General features: G+C 36.1%; 2 protein-coding genes across 3 annotated transcripts; one reads left to right on the forward strand and one right to left on the reverse strand.

Annotated features, from left to right (window-relative positions):
- Positions 1 to 271: 271 nt before the first annotated feature.
- On the reverse strand, positions 272 to 8,056 carry LOC137089637 (zinc finger protein 226-like). 2 transcript variants are annotated; one of them, XM_067453208.1, is made up of 2 exons: positions 6,747 to 6,880; positions 272 to 2,305 (listed from the first exon to the last, which is right to left on the reverse strand). In XM_067453208.1, exon 2 carries the CDS (start codon positions 2,121 to 2,123, stop codon positions 840 to 842), a length of 1,284 nt encoding a protein of 427 aa, XP_067309309.1. In that variant the 5' UTR covers positions 2,124 to 2,305; positions 6,747 to 6,880; the 3' UTR covers positions 272 to 839. The 2 variants fall into 2 exon arrangements, with proteins under 2 accessions (XP_067309309.1, XP_067309308.1); XM_067453207.1 differs by lacking the exon at positions 6,747 to 6,880 and adding an exon at positions 7,681 to 8,056 and having other exon boundaries at positions 277 to 2,305.
- Positions 8,057 to 8,508: 452 nt separating this feature from the next.
- On the forward strand, positions 8,509 to 22,828 carry LOC137088849 (gastrula zinc finger protein XlCGF52.1-like). Its single transcript, XM_067452199.1, has 3 exons — positions 8,509 to 9,170; positions 12,825 to 12,972; positions 18,157 to 22,828. The coding sequence occupies exons 1-3, from the start codon at positions 8,871 to 8,873 to the stop codon at positions 18,816 to 18,818; spliced, it is 1,110 nt and encodes a 369-aa protein (XP_067308300.1). The 5' UTR covers positions 8,509 to 8,870; the 3' UTR covers positions 18,819 to 22,828.
- Positions 22,829 to 23,892: the final 1,064 nt, after the last annotated feature.

The following is a 23,892-nucleotide window of genomic DNA, read 5'->3' on the forward strand; positions in this document are numbered from 1 at the left end:
TTTCTTAAATGGGCGTTAATAGTTGGGAGAAAATATTATGCATATTATAAGATCTGCATTCGGTCTTAAAGAGGCATCGTCTTATAAACCCTGATGATCGTGCCATTAAAGTGACTCAAACAACAAAAGTTGAAAAGAAAGATACTTGCAGCTGTAAAAAGCATGAATCTATTAATTTGTACAGTGAAAACTATACAGTGTTATTTTATATTTGATTACTTTATTAGATGTCTTTTGCAGGACATTACCTGAACAGTAATGTTAGACCTTCCTGAGATTAAAGCACTGAATTTCATTTGTTTCTGTTTTATTGTATTTATTTGACCATTTGTTTTGTACTTTGTTCTTATCGTATGCATATAAAACACACAAAATAAATGTTTTATATTTGTTTTGTTCAAACACTGCTGTTTATTTTACTATAGATATTTTACATTTTCAGATTATAAAGCGATGTTAATAATGCTCTCAATTTTTCTGTTTATTATAAAAAAGTATAACAAAAAGAAACGATAAGAATACTGTTGAAATACCGGATCGATAAGCAGTATCGGATAACGTAGTAATACCGTTAAAATCTTAACAATACCCATTCTTACCTATGTACGATTACCATTGTGTATGAGATGTGCTACATAATTTGTCCTGCTTAATTTCATACTAATGCTAGTGAACAATCCAACATAAACAAAAATCATCCCTTCAAATATTGTGGCATTGCTTAGCCAGTTTATTGGACAAACATTTTTACCTCTTATAAGCTTCCTATAGAAAACTTCATCAACCAATTTGATCTCAATTCGCACCATTTACCTGAAAATGAGCTTTGCTCTTTAAGTCTACTTCTGACAGTGCTTCTTTTTATGAGCCAAAAAATAAATGGATGTGCTAAAATTCATCCCACATGAAGAGCAGTTGTACAATTTCTCTCCAGCATGCACCCCTACTTGTACTTTTGTTAAAGTCTCTGGAGCTGTGAAAAGCTTTCCACTATGTGGAACCTTGTCTGTTTTTTCTCCAGGAAGGATTTGTTGGTGACGTTTAAAGTAGCTTGCTCTGGAACAGGTATACACACCGCTATGCATTTTCTGGTGCGATTTTAAATTGCCAAGCCATTTAAAACCCTTTCCACACAAAGAACACAAATAGGGTCTCTCATCAGCATGACTTTTTCGGTGTATCTCTAAGTGAGATGGCAAAAGGAATTTTTTACTACATTGATCACAATTAAACAGGCTTCCTCCAGAGTGAATGCGAAGATGATTTATGAAGTTGATCCTCTCTTTGAACGTCTTTCTACACTCAGAACATTGCAGTTTCTCATCGGAATGAATCCGCAAATGACTTTTTAGGTCTCTTTGATAAGTAAAACTCATTCCACACTGAGGACATGTGTACGGTCTCTCTCCGGTGTGAAGTCTTATGTGACCCTTAAGATTTCCTTTATGTGTGAAACCTTTTCCACACTGAGGGCAAATAAAGGGCCGCTCTCCAGTGTGAAGCCTCACGTGAACCTCAAGGTTTACTTTGTGTGCGTAAGTCTTTTCACAGAATTGGCACATGTAAGGCTTCTCTCCAGTGTGGATTTTCATGTGACTCTTAAGGTTTTTATTTAACCGGAAGCTCATTCCACACTGAGGGCATTTGAAAGGCTTTTCACCGGTGTGAGTTATCACGTGTCTGTTAAGATGTTCCATGTCTGTGAAACTCATTCCACACTGATGGCATATGAAACAGTTCACCCTTGTGTGTATTTTCATGTGGCCACTGAGGGTTACTTTTTGTGTGAAACTCTTTCCACACTGATTACATTTGAAAGGCTTCTCTCCAGTGTGAATTCTCATGTGGTGCCTAATGTTTCCTTTTTGTGCGAAGCTCTTCCCACAAAGTTTGCAGTAGAAAGGGCACTCGCCATTGTGAATTCTCATATGGCTTTGAAGGTTTCCTTTTTGAGTGAACTTTTTTCCACAGTGTTGGCAGGTGAAGGGACTCTCGCCAGTGTGAATTCTCATGTGGCTTTTAAGGTTTCCTTTTTGATTGAAACACTTCCCACACTGTTGGCAAGTGAAAGGGTTCTCTCCGCTGTGAATTCTTAAGTGGCTATGAAGGTGTCCTTCACGCATGAAACTCTTTCCACATTGACAGCAGGTGAAACAACTTTTCGATACCGTTTTCTGAGCTATTTTATGAGAGGAACTCTTTTCAGTCTCTGTTCCACTAAAATATTTTTCTTCACTTGAGTAATCATGGTGTTTTTCCTCCACTTCATTCAGTTCTTGATTTTCCTCTTTCAGCAGCTTGAGGTCTAAAATGAACATAATACATGATCAGAAATCAATTCAAGAAAGAAATGTGAAATAAGAAATAGAAGTGATAACTGCACAAAGTTGCAGATATCAAATAACTAAAGACTAGGGGCAAGATTTACCAACAGCTTGCATCAGCGCAAACCCTGTGTAAATAGGCCTGTCGCGATAACAAATTTTGCTGGACGATAAATTGGCCAAGAAATTATTGCGATAAACAATAATATTGTCGTTCTGAGACCATTTTCATCTAAAATAATGATAATGGCATAATAATGCAGGTACAACTTTTCAAAGATCAATAAACTTTTATTTCTAAAGACTATTTAACACTGAAAATGAAAACATTTTAAATATCCACAATCAGGGTGGGAAATTAGCAAATTAGCATTTTTCAAAGTGGCGGGTGACTTTGTTGTGTATACCAACCACAGTGGCGGGTGAATTGTAAAACATATTTTTACTGGTTACTACTTAAAACATTCATTGTAACGGATTGGAAAGCTTTTGTCAAAGAATGATGTTGCTAGTAACAATAATGCACCTTTGTCTAGTAACTCATTTCATGATTCTGACCGTTTCGGCCATTGAAATGACTGGGGAAAAATGTCCCAATCAACCCAAATTAACCCCATACTATACTAATGCACTTTCTTTTAAATTTGAATTCTGTAAAATGTGGCTGGTAAAAAATATAAGTGGCTGGTAAAATTGGACATCCACCAGCCACTGTGGCTAGTGGGCAAAAAAGTTAATTTCCCACCCTGTCCACAATAAATGAACAAAACAACCAAAAACAATAAAAGCAATGGATTCTGAGTCTGTTTCCAAAAAATGCACTTGAACAAATACCACAAACTGGTGGGACATTTTCCTGCTTCACTTCACAGAAGATGAGTGGAATGAGAATTTCAGAATGACAGGACACTAATTTATGACACTTTATTCAACTGGAAGAACATTTTTACGTCACTGCACGTTTCGGTTTCCGGTCAAGTGTTTATGTCCTCTCGATTCGATGGCAAAAGGAATAAATCACTCCGTGCAATCCGAATGAAAGTTCAATCAGATCTGGCCCATTAATTCAAATTGATATGGTTACATGTGACTTTTTTCATTCCGATTACAATCGGATTATAAGGGTAAATGCAGCTAGTGATTACAAGATGTTTGGTTGAATTTTTTTGACATGTTATGGTTCTATATGACTGGTCTATTCTTAGGCTATGGTTTCTATTCAATTTGCACTGACAGTCCAAATGTAGCCTTGTTTTAGCCTAGATGTTAAAGCTGTGTTTGGATGGCTATTAGATGTCTTTCTACCACAAAATTGCTTGTTGGGTAATTTGCAGTTTAGTAAATGTGTCCCTAATTCTGAAAAAATGATTACTCTGATGTAATTCAAATATAAATAGTTGCTGTAGTTATGTTATGATCATGTATTCACACCCATGGTAAACTAGATATACATTTTTATTCACATATAAATATTTAAATGGCACCTTAAACATGCTTGCATGACATGCTAGCTGCCTTTTTTCAGACAGTTGTAATACAGAAGGTGGTTCGCTGGAAGCTAGATATTATACTTTAAAAAAGTTTTTATAAAATTATACTTTATAAAGCACACCTAACCAGTCTTGTGTGTTTGCTACTGTTACAATTAAAAACCAGGGAAGGTTAAAAAAAAATGCCAGGCAGACATTGGTATGATGCAAGCAACACAGCTACAACTAAAATTGATAATGGGTGTGTTAGATTAATGGTGTGCGAATAATCACGCATTTAAAATAGTCAATCCTATTGGCGGCACAGAGGGGCCTCCAAATAAAAGACTGCTTTGGGCCCTAAAAGGCTTGGGCCGGCACTGAAAACAAGAGTTACACATTCAGACAAGAACAACACAGTCAAGTTCATGTGGGCATAATCATCCTTTTGTGCAGATGTAAGTTGTAATACGATTTTTATGTTTTATATAGCTGATTAATCTCATATAGGAAGTGTTTGGTTGAGTTTATTAACCTGCTAGCACAGTGATTCAGTTTACCACTGTTCACTCACTATTCAGTATCAGTTCAAATGGCAATGCCCGACATTATATACTATGACTGGGTTATTTCAGAAAGTCATATTCCTTTTAGATGTCTTTTTCACAAACATTGATGATATTATTGATAATCTAGTAGTTATTTTTTCACATCATATTTTGTTCAGCAGTATGCTTATTAAAATCACGTCAGTTTTGAAAATTTCAGGATGTCTGTAATCACTTTATAATCTGAATGTTAGATAATGTTGTGAATCCTTTGTGCTTTAGTTGCCGCGTTTGTTGTTACAGGAAGGGAGTAATGCCTGCTACAAATCGTTACAAATCACACAAATGTGTAACATGGACCTAATAAACTTGGGTATGCCATGTATGTAGCCTGTATGATGATGACACCTATTGAATCCTAGGCTACAACACAATTTAGTATAGAATGGCAAAATTTCAGAAGAAAATAATGGTGAAAAAGAGGCCACCTTGGAATGCCAACTTTACAAATGGCGCTTGAGGCAAGTAGTTAAAAATTTCAGTGTCATGTCCTGATCAATACGTCACTGTATTTCATGTTGTATTTTTATTTGCTAGTCAGTAGATGCAGGTCATAGCAGCAAACACACTTTGAGATCATTAAACATCGAAAACTGTCTGAAAATTATCGCAGGCTATCTTTGGTCTCAAGACCGTGATGATGGCAGTTTTTGAAACTCTCTCACTGTAAGATGTAAGACCGCCGTTTAGGAGCTATGACAGAAATCACCATCATTGGTCATCTTTTGTCTGGACTAGAGCTGAATGATTCTGGATAAATTGAGAATCACGGTTTAATGGAGATTGTGATTTCCATGATTCTGGAAAAAAGGCCATTGCTTAAGTCTATTTGAAAGATATATTAATTTAAACAAAAGAAGAAATAATTTGAATTGAGTCAACGTCTCATTTATTGCGACTTGTTTCACTATTGGATGCATAGACGGTTGTGAATAAATATTTTTTTATGCTGCCTTTACTTGCTATCGGAAGTTTCCTACTTCCCACTTCAGAAGTCGTGATTTCGAGCATGTTGTGTTCAGGTGCTTTGTTGTCGGAAAAAATGGAGGACGCAAGGTTCATACTTTTGTGCGTCTTGGGAAAATGCACTATAAGCATTTCATTTCCCGGTCCCAGAAAATCCTAGACTCGCTGGCAAACATAGCAGCACAACACGAAAGCATATTGTTTATAATCACATTCACAATAAAGGGATAATGTAGACAAGATAAGGCTGCTTAAAGAATAAAATGGTAATAGTTTTCAGCCATACATGATCCTATTGTAAAGCTACTTTTACCACACTATCTAGATAGCTTGCTCACTATTCTGGAATGATGACTACATGTGATTTTCGATGCACTTTAAATACACAATATGCTTGAAATGATTATTAATTTATTTAAATATGTTTATCAACAAGACAAGACAAGACAATGAAATTGTTTGCGGAAAAGAAACTAATAAAACACCTGCCACAGCAGAAATTCATCTCCCATCTGCCATTTTTAATGGTTATGCCATGCCCATCTTGGGTATCAAAATTATTTCCGAACTTCTCAGTGGTAAACACAACATCAGAGGGCATTCATGTGCAATTTTTACCTCGGAAACTCATATTTATGATAATTCTGATAGAACATGAAGGCAGCATTAATCACTCACTTGTCGCCACCTTCTAGCGTAACGATGATCAATACAATACATAACCTACAAGTGTCAACATACTATTTTAAGATGATTTACTCCTATTTCGATCAATACCGTATTTAAACCAAAATTATTTTATTCCCCGTTATTTTAATGTTTGTAACACATAGATAATGTGTGGTTGAAAAAAAACTGTTGTTTGTGAAGCTGCTTTATACATGACAGCTGCTCTCTATGGATCAGCAGCAGTGCAAACGCAGGTGTGAATAGCCGCGTTTCCATTACCCTTCAAATTGTAATTGCGAATTGAAAACACGCCCAATGGAAACGCGGCAATTTCGCAAAAACTCCCATATATTGCAAAAACGTTTTTACGCTCTCATGAGGTGGTTTTTCAGGCAATTCGAAAAAGGACGTTTTTGCAAAACTGCAATGGAAACGTTTTTTCCGTATTTACAGGTCACCTGGTGCGGTGACGCATTGTTGCAACTTAGGGCCTATATATTATATTTTCCACTCAATTGTGTCGTAATAAGATATAATGTAGTTAAAGGACATATATTTTCTCCTAATAAGGACAGTGGCGTAACTTTAACCTAGTAATGATGGACCTCGGTGCAGCCACAAATATTATAACTATATATTAGCCTACTGTAATTAAGACATATATTCAAGAAATGTATTAAAACAGAAAGACACTATAGATTTAGCCTTACTCAAAGGCAGAGGAAACAGGCAAGTTACGCAGGTCAATCCATTCCAGACGATCTTGCTTTGCTTCTTATTTAATATGTAGGCAATTCATTGATGAAATATCGATCAAAATAAAAATACAATTTATACAAAACTAAATAATTTAAGAAAGACTTTCTAGAAAATAAAACTCGAAGTGATCAAAATCATGTGACTCCCCAGGTCTCAAACATATTGCGATTCTTATATCTTACTCATGCTGCTCACTTTTAATAATCAACATATAAATTAAAATAATAATATTACAGGCTAATGTTTAGGCCTAAACGTAGCCTATTCAGTTTCATAGTTAGGCTGTTTTCTTTAATCCACGGCAGATAAAATTGTTGACGGTTTCCCATTTTTTTCTTCTTCCTTTAAGACAGTGGAAACAATTCACAATACTATTCATTTTTAGCTATACAGATAAGTTCAAGACATAACTATAAATTATCTACTTTATTTGTTGACTCGGGGAACTAATTATTTTGCATGCACTCACTCCAAACGCTATCTTCATTTAAAAAAAAAAAAAAAAGGTTTATTAAATGCCAATTTTTTCTTTTCCAAAGCATTTAATAACACTTTGTCGCTAGCATATAACTAGTTCAAGTTTGGTCGCGTCCTTTTCTACAGATACAAGTTGTAATGTTACAACTTGTCATATATTTTTGTTTTAATTCAAATATTTTCATTATCGCCATGATGACAGACATGCCTGCACCGTGAGAACTTGGTTGTCAATATCAATAAAACGTACATTTAAATTATATATACTTCATGCTTTTTTTTTGGGGGGGGGGGGGGTATAGCAGTGATGATAAATTATTAACTCGATAAATGCTTATTTATCAATTACATTCAGTCCTGCATTAACCGTTTCAGTTTGATTAACATCTTAAAACGTTGGAAACCAACCTATTTGGACCTCAGCATCTTCATCTTTCACTCCGCACGGTTCTGAAATTCTTATATCTTCACTTTCTTCTTTAATAAACTCCATGTCACGCAGCTCTTCAGTTGTTTCGCCTGAACTGGTTTTCACGCTGTCATTTTTAAAATTATGAGAATTATTTACTGAAGAAACTGCAACTCGTGTGGATGCGCTTTAAACGTAATTTATACACTCAATGTTGCACCAATCATGTATCGTTATTGCTAAATTGCGTTATTACGATACTTCGTAGAGAAAAACAGTTCGGAATCGTTAAACACCCCAAAATCGAACGGTTCAAACCACAAATCTCTCAGCAGAATATGTTTTACGGTCTATGGCAGAATCTCAGCAAACACACTAGTCTGGTGCAGAATTATGACGACACAAAACATATCAAAATAAAAGTCTCCTTCATGCGCTGTTTCCATATTGTACATTCAAAAATGTAATTTTTGTCACAAGATCATTTTATTTGCTGAAATTTATATTTAAATACATGTCGTCATTGAGGTGAAAATACACCCCACCCAAATGAGGGGCCACACAGAATGTCATTACACTATTTAAGTATAAATAAAAATGCGTTTTGTGGTATTGACATTAATAATTTGTTCATTTACGTCCTTATGATGTAGTATTATTATGCAAATTGTGTTTCTGCTTTATGCCGTGAATATGTATGGCCCACCAGTGAAATTTATGTCAGTTTAATTTAATATAAATAATAAATATGCATTTCACCAAATTAAAAATATCCTTTGACGCATTTAAAGGAGACTTTTATTTTGATTTGTGTTGTGGTGTTATAATGCTGCACCAGACTAGTGTCTGTCTACTCGGCTGAGGAGAGGTTTGTGTTTGTGTTTTTTTTTTTTTAATTCAGTATCTAAATGGTTAGTTCACCCCAAAAAGATAAGTATCCCATAATTTACTCTCACTCAAGCCATCCTTGGTGTAATGAATTATTTTAGCCAAACACAATCAGAGTTATATTAAAATATAGCCTGGCTCTTCCCAGCTTTATAATGGGAGTGAATGGGACCCTACTCACCCTAGATTTTCAAGCCCCAAAAACGTAGGACGTAACGTTAGGCGTAGCGTAAGCTCCGGTGAAAACGGCGACACGAAGCGAGTTGTTTTAGCTAAGCTTGATAATTGTATTGGTCTTAAAATGGTGAGTTCGTGCGTTTATCCAGGTTGCTTCAGAAAACATAAAGTCTTAAGATTACGTGAGCTGTCATCAACGGGAGATGGAATATTAACGTTTCACCGATTCCCTGTGAATGATCCTGAGCGACTGAAGCGGTGGCTGCTCGCTATTCGCTGGAATGTCAATACAACAAAGGAAAAAATCGAGAAATCCAGGCTGTGCAGCGAACATTTTACCTCCGACGATTACGAACCAGAAAAGGGAAAGCCAAGACGACTTCTTAAATCATCAGCTGTGCCAGTGCTGTTTCAGCCAAATGAGGTATGTGTATGCTATATTAAAGGCACAATATATGATAGGCAAGATATTTTGATTAAAATATCCCAAAAACACTATATATTGTTGACTTGTGTTTTCTTTCAATTTTGTTTAACAAATCAAACTATGATGACCGCATGTCATATTTAATATTGTGCACAGTAATTATATGGAATTCAAAGTAAACATTTAATGCAAACTTGAAACGTGAATTTCTCTATATTAGAAGTGATATAACATTTATTTAATAACGTATGGCTTAAGTTAACTAAAAAAAAAAAAAAAAAACATACGTCATTTATGACGAAAGACCCCAGTCTTAACAGAAAACCAAATTAATATTAATAATATATTTACTTTAACAAAAAAATATGAGCGCTCATAATTTATATTCTTTAATGAAAAACACAGCGCATACATTAACTTCACTTCAAAGCCCATTTGTAACACTGAAAAGTAATTGAACTGACCACAGGAAAAAAAAATTCTATAAAGAAAGCTTTAATAATAAAATGAGATTCAATATTTTTTTTTAGCAGATAAACACTTAATATATAAATTATTTTACCACATGTCAGAAATATTACCTATTCTCCTTCATACTTGTTCTGTTGTTAAATGTTTTATAGGTTTTTATTTAGAGGCTTTGCATTAAAGGCACAATATGTAATGTTTCAGCATTAAAAATATAAAAGATCACTATATCTATGTTATATATTTTTTAAAGTTGTGTGTTTACATTATCCCGACAGTTCCAATTAACTTCTAAATCCAGAGAAATTAATATTTTAATTCGAAGACACGGACCGTGTCTTTATTTCCGTTATGTCGCCAGTCTTTCACGTCATATCCACGTTTGCGTCTTGCTTCCTGCGGAACTCGGCGGAACCGCCAAACTCAAAGAGGATCACTGACAGTATAAGGGGAACACCCGTATAAAAAAGTCTGTATGATAATGGATCATGACTACTCTTTGCCAGCTCAACAAAGCGCAAACGTACGAGTGAAAAAAAATGACCCGAGAAGATTTTGGGACAGTAGAAGAAGCAAGAGACGTGTAAACCTTGGAGAAGCCTTTGAAAGATGGCGAAATCTTCGTGACAAGCTCGGACTGCAGAGAGATATGCTGATCTCGCTTTCGTTTTAATAAACAGGTAATTTAAGTAACCATTCAGCTAACATAATAATCATATAATCATAACATGCTGTATGTTTGCATATTGCATAGCGATCTTGACCACATTGAGACGCGTTTAGCTGAATGCGTAACGTTATACATTTTGTATCGGCTTTTCAAACAGGCGGATTCTGTGTTTTTGGAGACTGAAAGAGCTATTTTTTTAAAAACTGATTCAAAAGTATTTCTATCCGTATATTTGGTGACACGATGATGTCATGTGTAAAACGCAGATGGACGAGCTATTATTGGTTTTATATGTAGCTGGAGAAAGTAACGTTAGCTTCATAAGGTAATATGCCACTATCTTGGTCAATTAATATAAGGTGACCGTCACTTTTATCATATTAATACTAGCTACATATAATATCGATTTAATAATGATCTACTTATTCATATATCTCTGAGTTCCAAAATAAATGTTTATTAGATTGATGAATGTGGGGAGCGACACACCGCGTGTTCCAATGAACAACGTATTGCTAGTGCTGGTTCTCTCATTTACTGTTTTATGTTGGTAATGATAAACTAAATTGAAATGTATTTCCTTATTGAACAGTTGATATACAGAATGTTCGACAATCGCGGATGCCATGTCAACATATCTATAATTTGAGTAACTCAAATTATGATGCACGGTTAATATGTCAACATAGCCTACCAACTTATAGGTGTGTTGACATAGCGACCGCCCGCACAACATTCTGACTCACACATTATCTAACGTTACTGATAAGTTTGTTAAGTAACGGTAGCTCGCTGCTATTTCATTAGATTGGCATTACATAACGTGAAAAGCCGTAACTAAACTTAACAATAATAGAGATGTAATATAACAATTACCTTGTCAGTGAACATGTTTTCTGCTAGAGATGCCAGATTCGCTGGTTGACAGTGGCAATAATGACAACAACTCCCATGAGCACACGCACTTTCCCGACGTCATTAAAGTACGTCTGTTGTTATTATTTTGAATGAGTGACCCCTAGTGGCCAAAAGTTGCATACTGCACGTTTAAATGTTTGTTTTGAATTTAATGATTGAAGACAGATCAAATAGCTGTCAATACTGTGTACTATAACACATGAACATTAAATAAAAAATATTATAACATAATACAGTCAAATACATTTTACAGTACAGTTTACACATACACGACAAGTTGACCAATGAGTTTTACAATGTCACACAATACAGAATGTCACACAAGCAACACAGTAAAATGGTCACTGATTGAAAACTATTGAAAACATGTGTTTTGTGTTGTACTTTAAAATCATGTGCAGTAGCAGCATCTCTAATGTGTTTGGGCAAACTGTTCCAACGCCCAGGCACTGCTAACAGCAAAGGCGGAATCTGCTTTTTGACTCCGATGTGTCCTAGGAATTTTAAGTAAATTCTCAGTCGCTGATTTCAAGGTTCGTCCAGTTTGATGTTCCATTAAATTGCCTACTATTTTAAAGTTACCTAATATAGTTTTGGAGTCTCCAACAACAGGCTTAAATGCATCAAAGGTCAAAAAAACAAGTCAGAATAGATGACGAAACATTGGAAGAACTAACCAGAACCTCCATTGCAAGAGTGTGATTGGGTTTCTGAGGAGCAAGCTGGTCCAAACAAGTGTAGTAATGACCCATCTTTCAAGAGCAAGCATTTGTGAAACCCGCAATGAATTCCGAGATTTGAGAAGCTGTCATCGGTAAAATAACGTTTGTGGCCGTGTCAAGTAAACGTTAGAAGAGTCACGCCAAAAAATTAAATTAAAGTAAAAAAAGATATTTTGGGACACAATAACTTTATTTATTTTGCACTTTCGACTTTACACATTTGCAGAACGTTTACATTCACAGATAGCAATATTACACACTGCATGTAAGGGAATATTTGAAAAAACATAATAGGGGCACTTTTAGAGATCTGAGAGGTAGGCCAATAACACCAATAAAAACAATTCTATAGACTGGAAGCCAATGCAGGGAATTCAGGGTAGGAGTAATGTGGTCATGTTTTTTTTTATACCCATTAAAAGACTAGCAGCAGAGTTCAGTTTGAAAAATAGTTGACTGACTAATTCCAGAATGGGCTGGAGTTGCCCAGTCTAGAAAAATCGAATTGCCTTAGATATAATCTTAGATATAAATAGCTTTAGTATTTACTACAATATTAATTATATCAAAAATATTGTTTTTGGATTATTCAAAATGTTCTCTATAAATTCTACGGAATATTCCGATTTAGCCAATTTTACAATTCTCTGAAACGTAATAAAGATATAATTAGAGATTTGAAGTTTACCCTTTTTCCATATTCTTTCCGCCTGTCTGCAAGCTTGTCTGTCTACAGCACCAGACCTCATCATTCAACCAGGGATGAGACTGATGAGTTTTTATTTGTATGCATTTAGTTTTGAGCGCAGCCACTGCATCTAATACTGCTTCTGCTTTATGAAGGAACTCACAAATATTCCCATCGTCCAACAGGTAGAAAGGCCAGGAATAACTTCTGTCGAAACATCAAATTCTTCATGGAGTAATACTGAAAATATGGAGTTTATTAGAGAAGAGAATGAAGACATGAGCGATCCACAACCATGTAAAATAAAAAATGAAGATACTGAGGAACAAAGAGGTTGGTGTCCATTTGTGATGCTTCATTAAATAATTTTGTTGAACAAAAAAGTAATAAAGCTTCATGCCTCAATTGTTAAAATCTGCTGGAATTGCTTTGTGTCTCCTGGTTATGCATTATTTCCTGGTGAAGTTTGTTCTAGAAAGTTTTTGACTTATGTTTACAGACCTTTTCAAGGCTGCCTGTCAGGGGCGTGGGACTGGGGGGGATAAAGGGTACTGAGTAACCAGGGCCCGAGGCAGGGGGGGGCCTTAGAAGTCAGTTTTCTATACATACACATACATGGTACGGGGGCCCAGCAAGATGGTTTGTACCCAGGGCCTAGGGCTGGACGATATGGCCAAAATTTATATCACGATATATTTCTTAATTTTGGTCGATACGATATAATTTCGATATCGATATGAACTATATAAAAGCTTTAGAAAAACTACCAAGAACTGCCACAAAGGATTTCTGTACCTACAAACTTCTGACAAATTAATTTGCCAAGTCTATGAAACCTCCTCCTATAAAACTATATAAAATTTTAGAAATAAAAACGGTACAAATAAATTAATGTTCACCTTTTATTTGTATTTAGCCTTTATACGAACAAGAAATCACCATCAAATAAACAAGACTCTCACTTCGCAGACGCAGTTTATTGAGCATTTTCTTTTAAGTTTTAAATTTCACTGAAGAACGATTCATAGCGCTATATTCTCCTTTTATGCAAAACTATACCTTTATCTACTGATGCACAAAAAAATTAATAAAATAAGACTCAATTCAGTGGCCTATTTGTGCTCTGTTTGAGATGAGTGCACGCTGCTTTTTGCAAGGCTTTAAACAGGAGAAAATGATACATTTTCGTGAAGCCATGTCTGACCGTCTTTCACAAGCTTTGAAAGGTAATTTAAACGAGAATGAACGCATTGGTGTTAATACATGACATTGTGTGCAAATGTGGAAAGTATTAAAACAAATGTGCCACTTGCCTCTTACCCAAATATGTACATGGATTATTTTTAACGCTTGGCATCGTATTATTAGACATTAGATTGATGCATCTATGTCGATGTATTGTTACACCCCTAGTCGGCACCTCTCCGGCACAAGTTTAATATCAGCCCCATTCGCACGGGATTCGTATTATCTGGGGACCTCTGGTGATTTGTAATAATTGCAGAGAATGTCTGTGATCTTAATCCCGTGCGAATCGGCCATGTCTGTAATTTGTAAAGTAAAAATTCCCCCGCAAATTAGCCTATATATTTTGCCGAACACCGAGGTCCTGTGATAACATTAGTCCCGTGCGAATCGACATCTCTGTGATTTGGCCAGGATTAGGCGGATTGTATATACTTTTTGCAAGCTTTTTTTCTCCCTGTGAGCATTTCTATCTTTATCTTTCACGAAGAATAAAGTCTGCATTCATAATGCGCACCGTTAATTCCCGTGCAGCCGCGCCCACACGGATTATACTTTCACTTTAGAATGAGTATCAATTTGAGAGTAATCTGATTGAATGGTGTGTTTAACATTAACATCAATACTGTTCTGAATGAAAAACATAACAGAACAGTATAGTATAGTACAATGACAATCTTGTTTAAATAGGCGCTTTTACATTTAGTTTTGAAACTGAATCTTCCGCCGTAGGCTATATTGTCAGCTTCCTACTCGTGATAAATGAAATCTGATTCCTGCCGCTGGTCTGAGCTCAGTTCATGGCGTCTGTTCGCTAACTGAACGAAATTATATTTATTTATTAGGCTACTGTAAAATAATCAAAACGATATCGATGCCTGTTTATGATTTCATACAGCTATCTATAACGAACATCATATCCGGGAGAAGTCAGTAAATTCGAGTAAAATCACAGGCTTTGCTTATCCCGTGCGAATGCGCCACGCAAAACTCAGATGTGGAGGAGTCATTTCTCAATCACAGAGGTCCCTAGATAATACTAATCCCGTGCGAATAGTGCTGTAGATAGACGAACCACTTCCACGCCACTAAAGAAAGTTAGTCTTTCTTCTCTTATCAACTATTTATTTCTCCTTACTTGTGGAAGCTCGTTCAGTCACATTTGTGTTGCGGTCAGGGAAACTCTTTGTAGCTAAAACGTGCCGCGTTGGATCTATCAGCCTACTACTGCTGAGCACTGGCTGGCTGCGTGTCCGTGGTGTACGTCATCACGCAAGAAGCCAATCGTGTTCTGCTCTTTCTGATGGCATGCGCCCTGAACGTCAGTCATATCGAAATATCGGAAATGTGTTTAAAAATCATATCACCGTTATTGAAAAAAATTATATCGCGATATATATTGATATTGAATTATTGTCCAGCCCTACCAGGGCCCAAAATTTGGTGCTACGCCCCTGCTGCCTGTATTGATAGACCCTATTGATAAATACCCTTATTTGTATTTATAAAGACATAAATGTATATAGAAATAAAAATATATATAAAGGGCACTTTCAGAGAAAACGCTGTGCATCAAAACACAGTAAATGCAAACAGGGAACTCAGTGAAAACCTATAATGATTAAATAACTTTCCCCAGAAGTTACCTTTATAAACCAATGAATAAATTCCGATTTACATGTTATGAAGCACTACATCTCTGAAGTTTCATATTCATTTTTTTATGATTCAGCTAAATACATTTTTCAATTAAGTATTCATCAATCAAGTATTCAAAGTTTCTTTAAAGGTAGGGTAGGTAAGAATTGGTTAAAAAACTTTCTTCCAAATTTGTTTAAACTTTCTTTATATATCAATACATAATTAAAATGTAAGTACTCTGAAAAAGAAAATATAAAAATTGAGTGTATGTAGACCTCTCATGACTGTTTTAAAGACAGCTCATTATTTCTATTCACTCCACCTTCTCCCTTCTGGGCTCTTTCCAAAGCCACAACCCCAAAATACATGAACGCGCCTCACCGGGTGCTCAGCTGGAAGACGCATTATTTACTGAGACGAGCGGAGTGCATGTAGTGACATCATGTCAGAATCACATGTAATTAAAAAAAAAATACTTTATCACTATGAATATAAACAAATAAGATGTCTTTTAGTGCTCACTATCAAGCTAGAATACTGATAATGGTAAAGTTTAAAATGTGTTTTTGTCTGATTCTGTAACAAGCTATTTATATTTATATGGCAAAGCTAAAAACGGGTAGCATTGATACTACAATAACATCAGTTATACTGTGATGAAGATGAATTTCGTGTAAGATTCATACCATATACTGTGTTTTGCATGTAAGAGTTTCCATGATGAAAGCATTGTTGACTAGTAGTAGCTAAAGCTAACTTAGTTCTAAAAAAAGTTCCTGGATGCGGTGTACTAGCTTTTACACATGCATTTTGTTATCTAAATTTTTTCAAATATTCAACCCGACAGCGATCAACTTGAGCTAAGCATATTTAGCATCTCTACTTATGGCTAAGTGTATAGCAATGTAACTTTATGCTATGTGATATTGTGTTAGCTATATTAGGCAGCTACATGTGCTAGTGATACATGCTTCATGAAAACATAAACCAATTTTTTTTTAATCAAATTGAAAGATTACCTGTCCAGCAGAAATACAGCAATCAAGGAGTCATTTTTCAGCCCCTTTAGGTCCCTCAGTTCTCGCCATCGTTGGAAAGCCTCGCCGATATTTATTCGCGTTTGATTTCTTTGTTTATCCAAAGAAGTTTTGTGCATTGCCTTTTCTTGTACTGTCTTCCTTTTTTTGCATTGTTTGCCTTCACTGACTGCAAAACCCGGCACTGTGAATTTTAAATGCTTTTGCTCTTCCTAGGGGTGCGTGCTTGTGGGCAGATCCTGTAGCAAAAGGGGTGGTAGCCGTGATAGCGAGAGAGCGTGACAATCGCCCAAGCCAATCACTTGTTTCGTCCCGAACGAAAATAATGAACGGTGTTTATTGCAGATTAAAAAGTCTAGAGTCACTCAATTTTTATACTCTCTTTTTCAGAGTACTTACATTTTAATTATGTATTGACATATAAAGAAAGTTTAAAAAAATTAGACATAATCTACCTTTATTTTTAGACTTTTATGGAATTCAATAATTTTAATGATACTGAATTTAGAAAAATATAAGCCAGTAAAAAATAACCATATTTTTATGGAAAGACACTAAAATTGGACAGAAAATAAACCCAACTCTTTCCCCGCCAAACACTGAATTTTCCATGTTATACGCCAGGGAGCGCTTAGCCTGACATGGTCATACTCAATTCTAGTCAGAATATGAGTTTGATACTGCTCCATTGGGCTGTAATTATGGGGTTTGTTTACACCAAACCAGGAAAGACATCAATTGGATAGACCTACAACCAATCAGAGTAACGAAGCGACGCATAATGTTAGTTGTCAAATGTCAGCAGAACTCAACTGCACTGTGTTGCCGAGTCCGCGTTTTTCCCCGCGGGTTGTTTTCCATATCTGCAGGTTGAAGCGACCTCAATTATGTGATATATACACCCAGGAATGCGGATTTTATTCGGCAATCTTGCCAAAATAACACATTTTACTCACAAAACGCCATTTTTTCCGCAGAATCAGATCTCAAATCTAATCTTGCCCTGGAGGGCGAATGCGCTGCAGAGTTTAGCTCCAACTATAATCAAACACACCTGAACATGCTAATCAATGTCTTCAGAATCATTAAAAAATCACAAGTGGGTGTGTTTGATCAGGGTTGGAGCTAAACTCTGCCCTGATCTTACGCCATCTGTGTTTGATCATCGCTCTGAATCTGATCTATATGTAGTCTTTGACAAAAACTGGATTTTTTTCAGCTTTTTGTTCAAAATGTTGTGTTGCTGATATATTGTGTCTCACTAACTAAAAAATTGATCTTGGAATTTAAAAAAAAGCTGCATTGTTTAATCAAAATCAATACAAATTTGGACATGTATTTTGTCAACCCAGCCCGAGCTTCCACAACAAAGTTTACCTGTTGTTGATTATCCACATACACATAACATGTGCACGAAATATACCCTAACAAAATTCACATGTGCCATTGGGTAAATGCTAAGATAAATTTGTTGTTGATCAGTTCATCATCAAGAAAAAGCTCTGCTGACAGCTAAAATCGCTCTGAATTAACTGTTGTATAATTGTTTTTTTTACCTTTTGTTTAATATTTGACAATTACATTTTCATTTCAGAGGTGATGGAAGTAAAAGTGGAAAATCAAGATCTGAATGAAGTTGAGGATAAACATCAGTATCAACGAACTCATAGTTTCAAAACTGGACAAGAATCGTTTAATGGATCACAGACGGAAAAGAATTTGTCACAAAAGAGATCTACAAATAGTTTTACCTGCCCTCAATGTGAAAAGAGTTTCACACAAAAAAGTCACCTTTTGGCTCACATAAGAATTCACACTGGAGAGAAGCCGTTTACCTGCCAGCATTGTGGAAAGAGTTTCACACAAAAAGGAAACCTTAAGGATCACGTACGAATTCACACCGGAGAGAAGCCTTTCACGTGCCATCAGTGTGGAATGAGTTTCACACATAAAAGAAGCCTTAATGATCACATGGGAATTCACACGGGAGAGAGTCCTTTCACATGTTCTCAGTGTGGAAATAGTTTCACACATAAAGGTGACCTTATAAGACACAGAAGAATTCACACTGGAGAGAGGCCTTTCAGTTGTCACCAGTGTCAAAAGAGTTTTACTCGTAAAGAACATCTTAAAACTCACACAAGGATTCACACCGAAGAGAACCCTTACATATGCACTGAGTGTGGAAAGAGCTACAAACACCTAAGTAACATAAGAAGGCATATGACAAGTCATTCAGAAATTGAATTACACTAATCAAAGTGTACTGTAACACCATATTTTATTAAAGTGACACTATGATTTTTTTAAAGTTTCCTAATTTAGTTTTGGATTTCTCCAACAACAGGTTTTCATGCATCAAAGGTCATAAAACACTTTCATTTTCTCATATTACGCATTGCACATGACACCACAATGTTCAACGATACCAATCCCAGTGTGAGTACCAATCGATGAAAGATTGGAAGAACTAGTTCAGACTGATCTCATGAAATAGCGTATGTATGACACGCCGATTTGTATCTAATTTTGCCGTGCTATCAAGACGCATAATCGTTTTTTACCGTGTTTATCAACAACGTTTCTTTCTATCCACCTACACTGCCCCTATCCCGAAACCTACCCATCTCACACACACACACACAGCCCCTAAACTCAAGCCTAAATCACACTGCCCGATTTTGAGTCGCCGACAGGTTTTGCGAAATCGCCGATAAATGCCCGAGATCATCGGCAAAACGGTGCTCGTGCACACGAGTGACAATCACGCAGTGTGAATGATCAAAGACGCGTCGCCGACGCCGGTGAGATATTTGGCATGCTAAATATCTGGACCTGTTGGCGATTCAAACTCCTGCTGTGTGAACTGCATTCTGACTGAAAATTACATCGGAGATGACCGACAGCCAATAAAAGAGTGAGATACAGGGCAGCGGGAGGGTTCATGCAGTGTGAAAAGAGCAGTGACCTGACGAGTCTGAACTAGGCTATACCCATCACAAGAAACATTCTGCATTTTTACATTTTCAAAACAATTTTTTTTTAGTATGTTTATAAATCAATTTACCTTGTAGACAGACACATATTCAGACACATTTTGAGTTACTCAAACTCTTCACTAAACCTTCCCATTTGTGTATTATAAAAAACAGAATATAACAGGCAGATACGACTGCAGGTACAATTTATTCAGAAAGTACAAATATCCCAAGTGTTCCGAGGCCAAACGATTGATTTGTGTGAAGAAAATCCCCAAAAGGGTTCAGTAACGTTGAGTCAATCCGCCAAAGATTAAAGGTCCCATTCTTCGCATGTTTTCGAAGCTTTGATTATGTTTATAGTGTGCAATATAACATGAGTTCATGTTTCGCGTGTAAAAAAACAGTATTTTTCACACAATTTACTTATCTGTATACCGCTGATTCCTCTGTCCTAAAAACGGCCTGATGATTTCCTTGTTCTATGAAGTCCCTCCTTCAGAAATACGTAACGAGTTCTGATTAGGCCAGCGCTTCCCGCGCTGTGATTGGACAGCAGCTTAGCACACTTTGCCCGGAAAGGTCCCGCCTCTTACCATAACGCGCTCAATGTTATTGCAAAAATTTCTATATTGCCTTATCAATTTGAGCCGGAATCAGACCCGGAGAATATCGAAGAGGATCGATTACAACCTGCTCAGGAAAGACTTTTGCTGGATGTTTCAGAATGGTAAGCTGTCTATTCAGTAGTTTAAACTGATCATTACAAACACCAACAATCGATGGTGTCTGAATGAATTACTACACTTTTATATCCTAAGTTTTTTGGAGTAGTTTCCATTACCATCTAACGTTAGTTAACAAAGCTAAACAGCGTTGCACTTTGTGTCATGAGTTACATAAACTGTTAAAAGGACCAACTTAAATAATAAAATACACTTACCGGTTGTGGCTCATTAACAACGCCTTCTCCAGACAAAGAGGTAACTGCGTCATCTTTTAAGAATAATCTTTCTGCGAATCCGGCATTAAACTGATTGAGTTTGAGGAAGCAGTCCTCAGCAAAATGTGCTGCACATAGTTTCATTGATCTCTACGTACATCGTCCGTGGGAAGGCCAAACAAAGGTGATTTGACTCCGGGATGAAAATAACAGCGTTTCAATGGCATATCGACAAACACACTCTACAAAAAACGCGAAGTACATTTTCGAAGAACGAAAAATATTCTCGACCTGCGAGAGCAAAAGGACAACGGCCCCGAATATGCGTGTTCTTGTGGGCGGAGGGTTCGTCAACAAACGTTTTTAGTTGCGTCATTAAACCTGGAAGTGCAGGGGTGTAGTCCAAACCGGCCGTTCGCTGTAGGCTTTGAAAGGGAACTTCTGTTAAATAAAATATCTCGCTTGGCATTGAACTTTGAGTTCAACTCTTTTAAGATCAACTCTGTTCTTCACAAGAAGATATCGTATGACTTCAGAAGACTTGGAATGTAACATGAGTTAATACTTTCATACTGTTTTTTGTTCAGTTTTTGCAATAAATACATGTGACTGTACAGTTATTTGCCTGTTAGGTGTTTTGTATTGTTGAAAGTGGGTAGGCTTAGGGTAGGAGTTGAGTTAGTTGCTCCAAAATATAAAATTAGGCTATAAATATTAATTAGGTTGGTGGAATCATATGGCGTAGACATACACTTGGAGATGATGGTTTGTTTCAGCGTAGATATACACACGGATAGCTCAAAATGCATACAAATAACACAGCACTTGGCTTTATAAAGTGCCGTGTATGTTTATGCAAAGTCATGATGTCATGTTGAGTTATTCAACCTTGAACAGGCCATTTCTCGGTGATAACAGTCAGTTTGAGGTGCAACATGAGATGTTTCAACTCTAATTCCTCACCATTGGCATTAACAAGTGTGGTCCATCAACAAACCTATGTATGTGTTTCTAATTTATTGCTGTGCACATACAGGAACTGTATCAATAACAGCACGTTAGTCGAGTGTTAACATGAATGACTGATGTAACATTAAAGTTTGCAAAACAATTCTTGCTCCATCCTTTATCATTACTCAAAGTAGTGAGATAATAAACACAGTTTTAGGTAATACAGCCCACAGCTGATTTACAGTAGTATTTCAGTAAGACAGTAATAACGTAAGTTAGCCGGTTAGCCAGAGACACAATAAACGCATTGTAGAGCACAGCGTCTTCTCCACATCATGCTATCCAGTATCCACAGGTATCAGCTACAGTTTTTGAGGTGGTTCAAGTTTTGACGTCATAGCGAAATAACTTGGGATTTGTTAAAAAAAAAAGAGTTAACTCTCGAGTCAACTCTTACTTTTGAGAGACAATAACGTTATATACAGTGTACTTTCAGATTTAAAATGTTGCATTATGTTTTCATTCACTTAGAACTGTTACACACTACATGAAAGGTAATTTTCAAAAATCCATAATAGTGGAACTTCCTCACTTACCAAAAGAGCATGTTTTATGGTTCTGCTATTTAACTTTTTTTATTCTTTCACCTAGGTATTATATGTGGTTAACTGACGGCATCAATGTACAATCAACTTGGGCTACCTTTTCTAGGCTCTATTTTAAAACATTCCATATTAAAATATTGCATGTACTGCTACAATTTGCATATTGTGTATTATTTTATGGTAAATGTTGTGCATTTTCTTTTTATACTGTGCCTAGAATTCTGGGTATTGTGTATATTGTATTCAACATTGCACTGCATGTCGCACTCAATATTTTTGTATTTTGTAGCACTTGTGTATATATTTACAAAAAATTGATCTGATTTGACAATAGATCTGCCTGCTTTCTGTAAGAAACATATTTTAAACAGACAAATATCGTAATACTTGTAGCAACCCCGGTCATACCCCTCACTTGCCACAAGGAGCATCACCAAAATATTGAACCCTCAGCAGCCACCATATATAAAAACCAGGGATGCGTTCCACTCCACTTTTAGACACGCACTTGCAAACTTCCCTATTCACTTCACCTTGGGGGAAACGCCACCATCATTTTGAAATGCATTACACTTCGTGGACAAGGGAAGTTTATATGGACAGTTCTTATGTTTTTAATTCTTATTTGTGCATCCTTGTTTTCCTTTCCTAGCTTCCTTTCTTCAGGTGCAAAGGGATTGATTCAAGTAAAATGATATATCCTCACTCCCTTTAGTGTCACTTCATAGCGTTGTCAATTAATGATGATTGTACACTGCTGGATTTAGCTTGCACATCAGGATTCTTGAACATTAGAGATAATTGTTTATATAGTAATAGTTAAAAATACAAAAAACCTTTTTCCAATTTAGAAAGGTTAATATAATATAATTATAATATAACCAGTTATTATTTACAATTAATATAATTATTATTAACAATTAATTATTATTCAAATAATATAAAATAACGAATGTGTATTTTACAAACTCTAAATGATGGTTTTGCTGGTACTTATGTATATTTAAATGTCTGACACCTAAAATAAACATTATGTGGTTTAAAACACTGAATAGTTGTTGTATATGACAAGCACTGAGCCCGGCCTCTGACTCAGCACCAGCCAAATTGCCACAAAAGCACATTTGAGTTTAGCAGTTGATCACGTGATAAACTTAACGTTCTAATCACACCAGTGTGATTGTATGTGCAAAATGTTTAATGGCAGTATTTATGACCGTGGTTATCTAACCCAAAAACTTAGGCCTTCGATTTGATTCTGGTCTTTAGTTTGATAAGCAGATAAATGTGGTAATAATTTGTGTTTTTCCATCTCCGTCGCCTAGCTAAGTTCAAATTGTTTTTATCTTTAAAAAACTTTGAAAAAGAAATCCATGCATTCATCACTTCCTACTTAGACTTTTGCAATTTGCTCTATTATAGTGTTAGGGGTTAACAGCTTATGACCCATGACCAGTGAAGAAATTAAGACAAAACAATTAATTAAAAGAAAATTTACTTAGAATAGTTTGCAGTTTCAAAAGCAGAAGCCAGCTTCAGGTCTCACAAGGAGTTCGTAGGCCGTGCTCCCTCTCTCACGTCTCGTTGCCTCGCTCTATCGTACATACAATTGTCTCACCAGTTATACCATTTTCAAGGTCTATCTACAACATTCTGATTTGCTCAGATAAAATGCAATGTAAGCAACTTTCAGATAGGAGCACATATCGTCAAGCTAGGTAGACAAGTCGTCGCCCCATAACCAGAATTACATCACAGTGACCTCATAGGCCACCGAAAAGCATCTTCAAGTCTGGCGTTTTCTGCAGAAATGTCCATCTCTAACATTAGGCCTGCACAGATCTGGTACACAC

Source organism: Pseudorasbora parva, chromosome 9 (genome assembly GCF_024679245.1).
Source record: "Pseudorasbora parva isolate DD20220531a chromosome 9, ASM2467924v1, whole genome shotgun sequence".
Classification (NCBI taxonomy): domain Eukaryota; kingdom Metazoa; phylum Chordata; class Actinopteri; order Cypriniformes; family Gobionidae; genus Pseudorasbora; species Pseudorasbora parva.

What these genes read in the sequence shown, in the direction of transcription:
- LOC137089637 (XM_067453207.1), bottom strand. Translation starts at nt 7,765, where the DNA reads ATGGAGTTTATTAAAGAAGAAAGTGAAGATATAAGAATTTCAGAACCG. An exon ending in AGATGCTGAGGTCCAAATAG is followed by an intron (nt 2,306 to 7,680) that starts GTTGGTTTCCAA and finishes TGTTCATTTTAG; the next exon opens with ACCTCAAGCTGCTGAAAGAG.
- LOC137088849 (XM_067452199.1), top strand. Translation starts at nt 8,871, where the DNA reads ATGGTGAGTTCGTGCGTTTATCCAGGTTGCTTCAGAAAACATAAAGTC. An exon ending in TGCTGTTTCAGCCAAATGAG is followed by an intron (nt 9,171 to 12,824) that starts GTATGTGTATGC and finishes ATCGTCCAACAG; the next exon opens with GTAGAAAGGCCAGGAATAAC. An exon ending in AGATACTGAGGAACAAAGAG is followed by an intron (nt 12,973 to 18,156) that starts GTTGGTGTCCAT and finishes TTTTCATTTCAG; the next exon opens with AGGTGATGGAAGTAAAAGTG.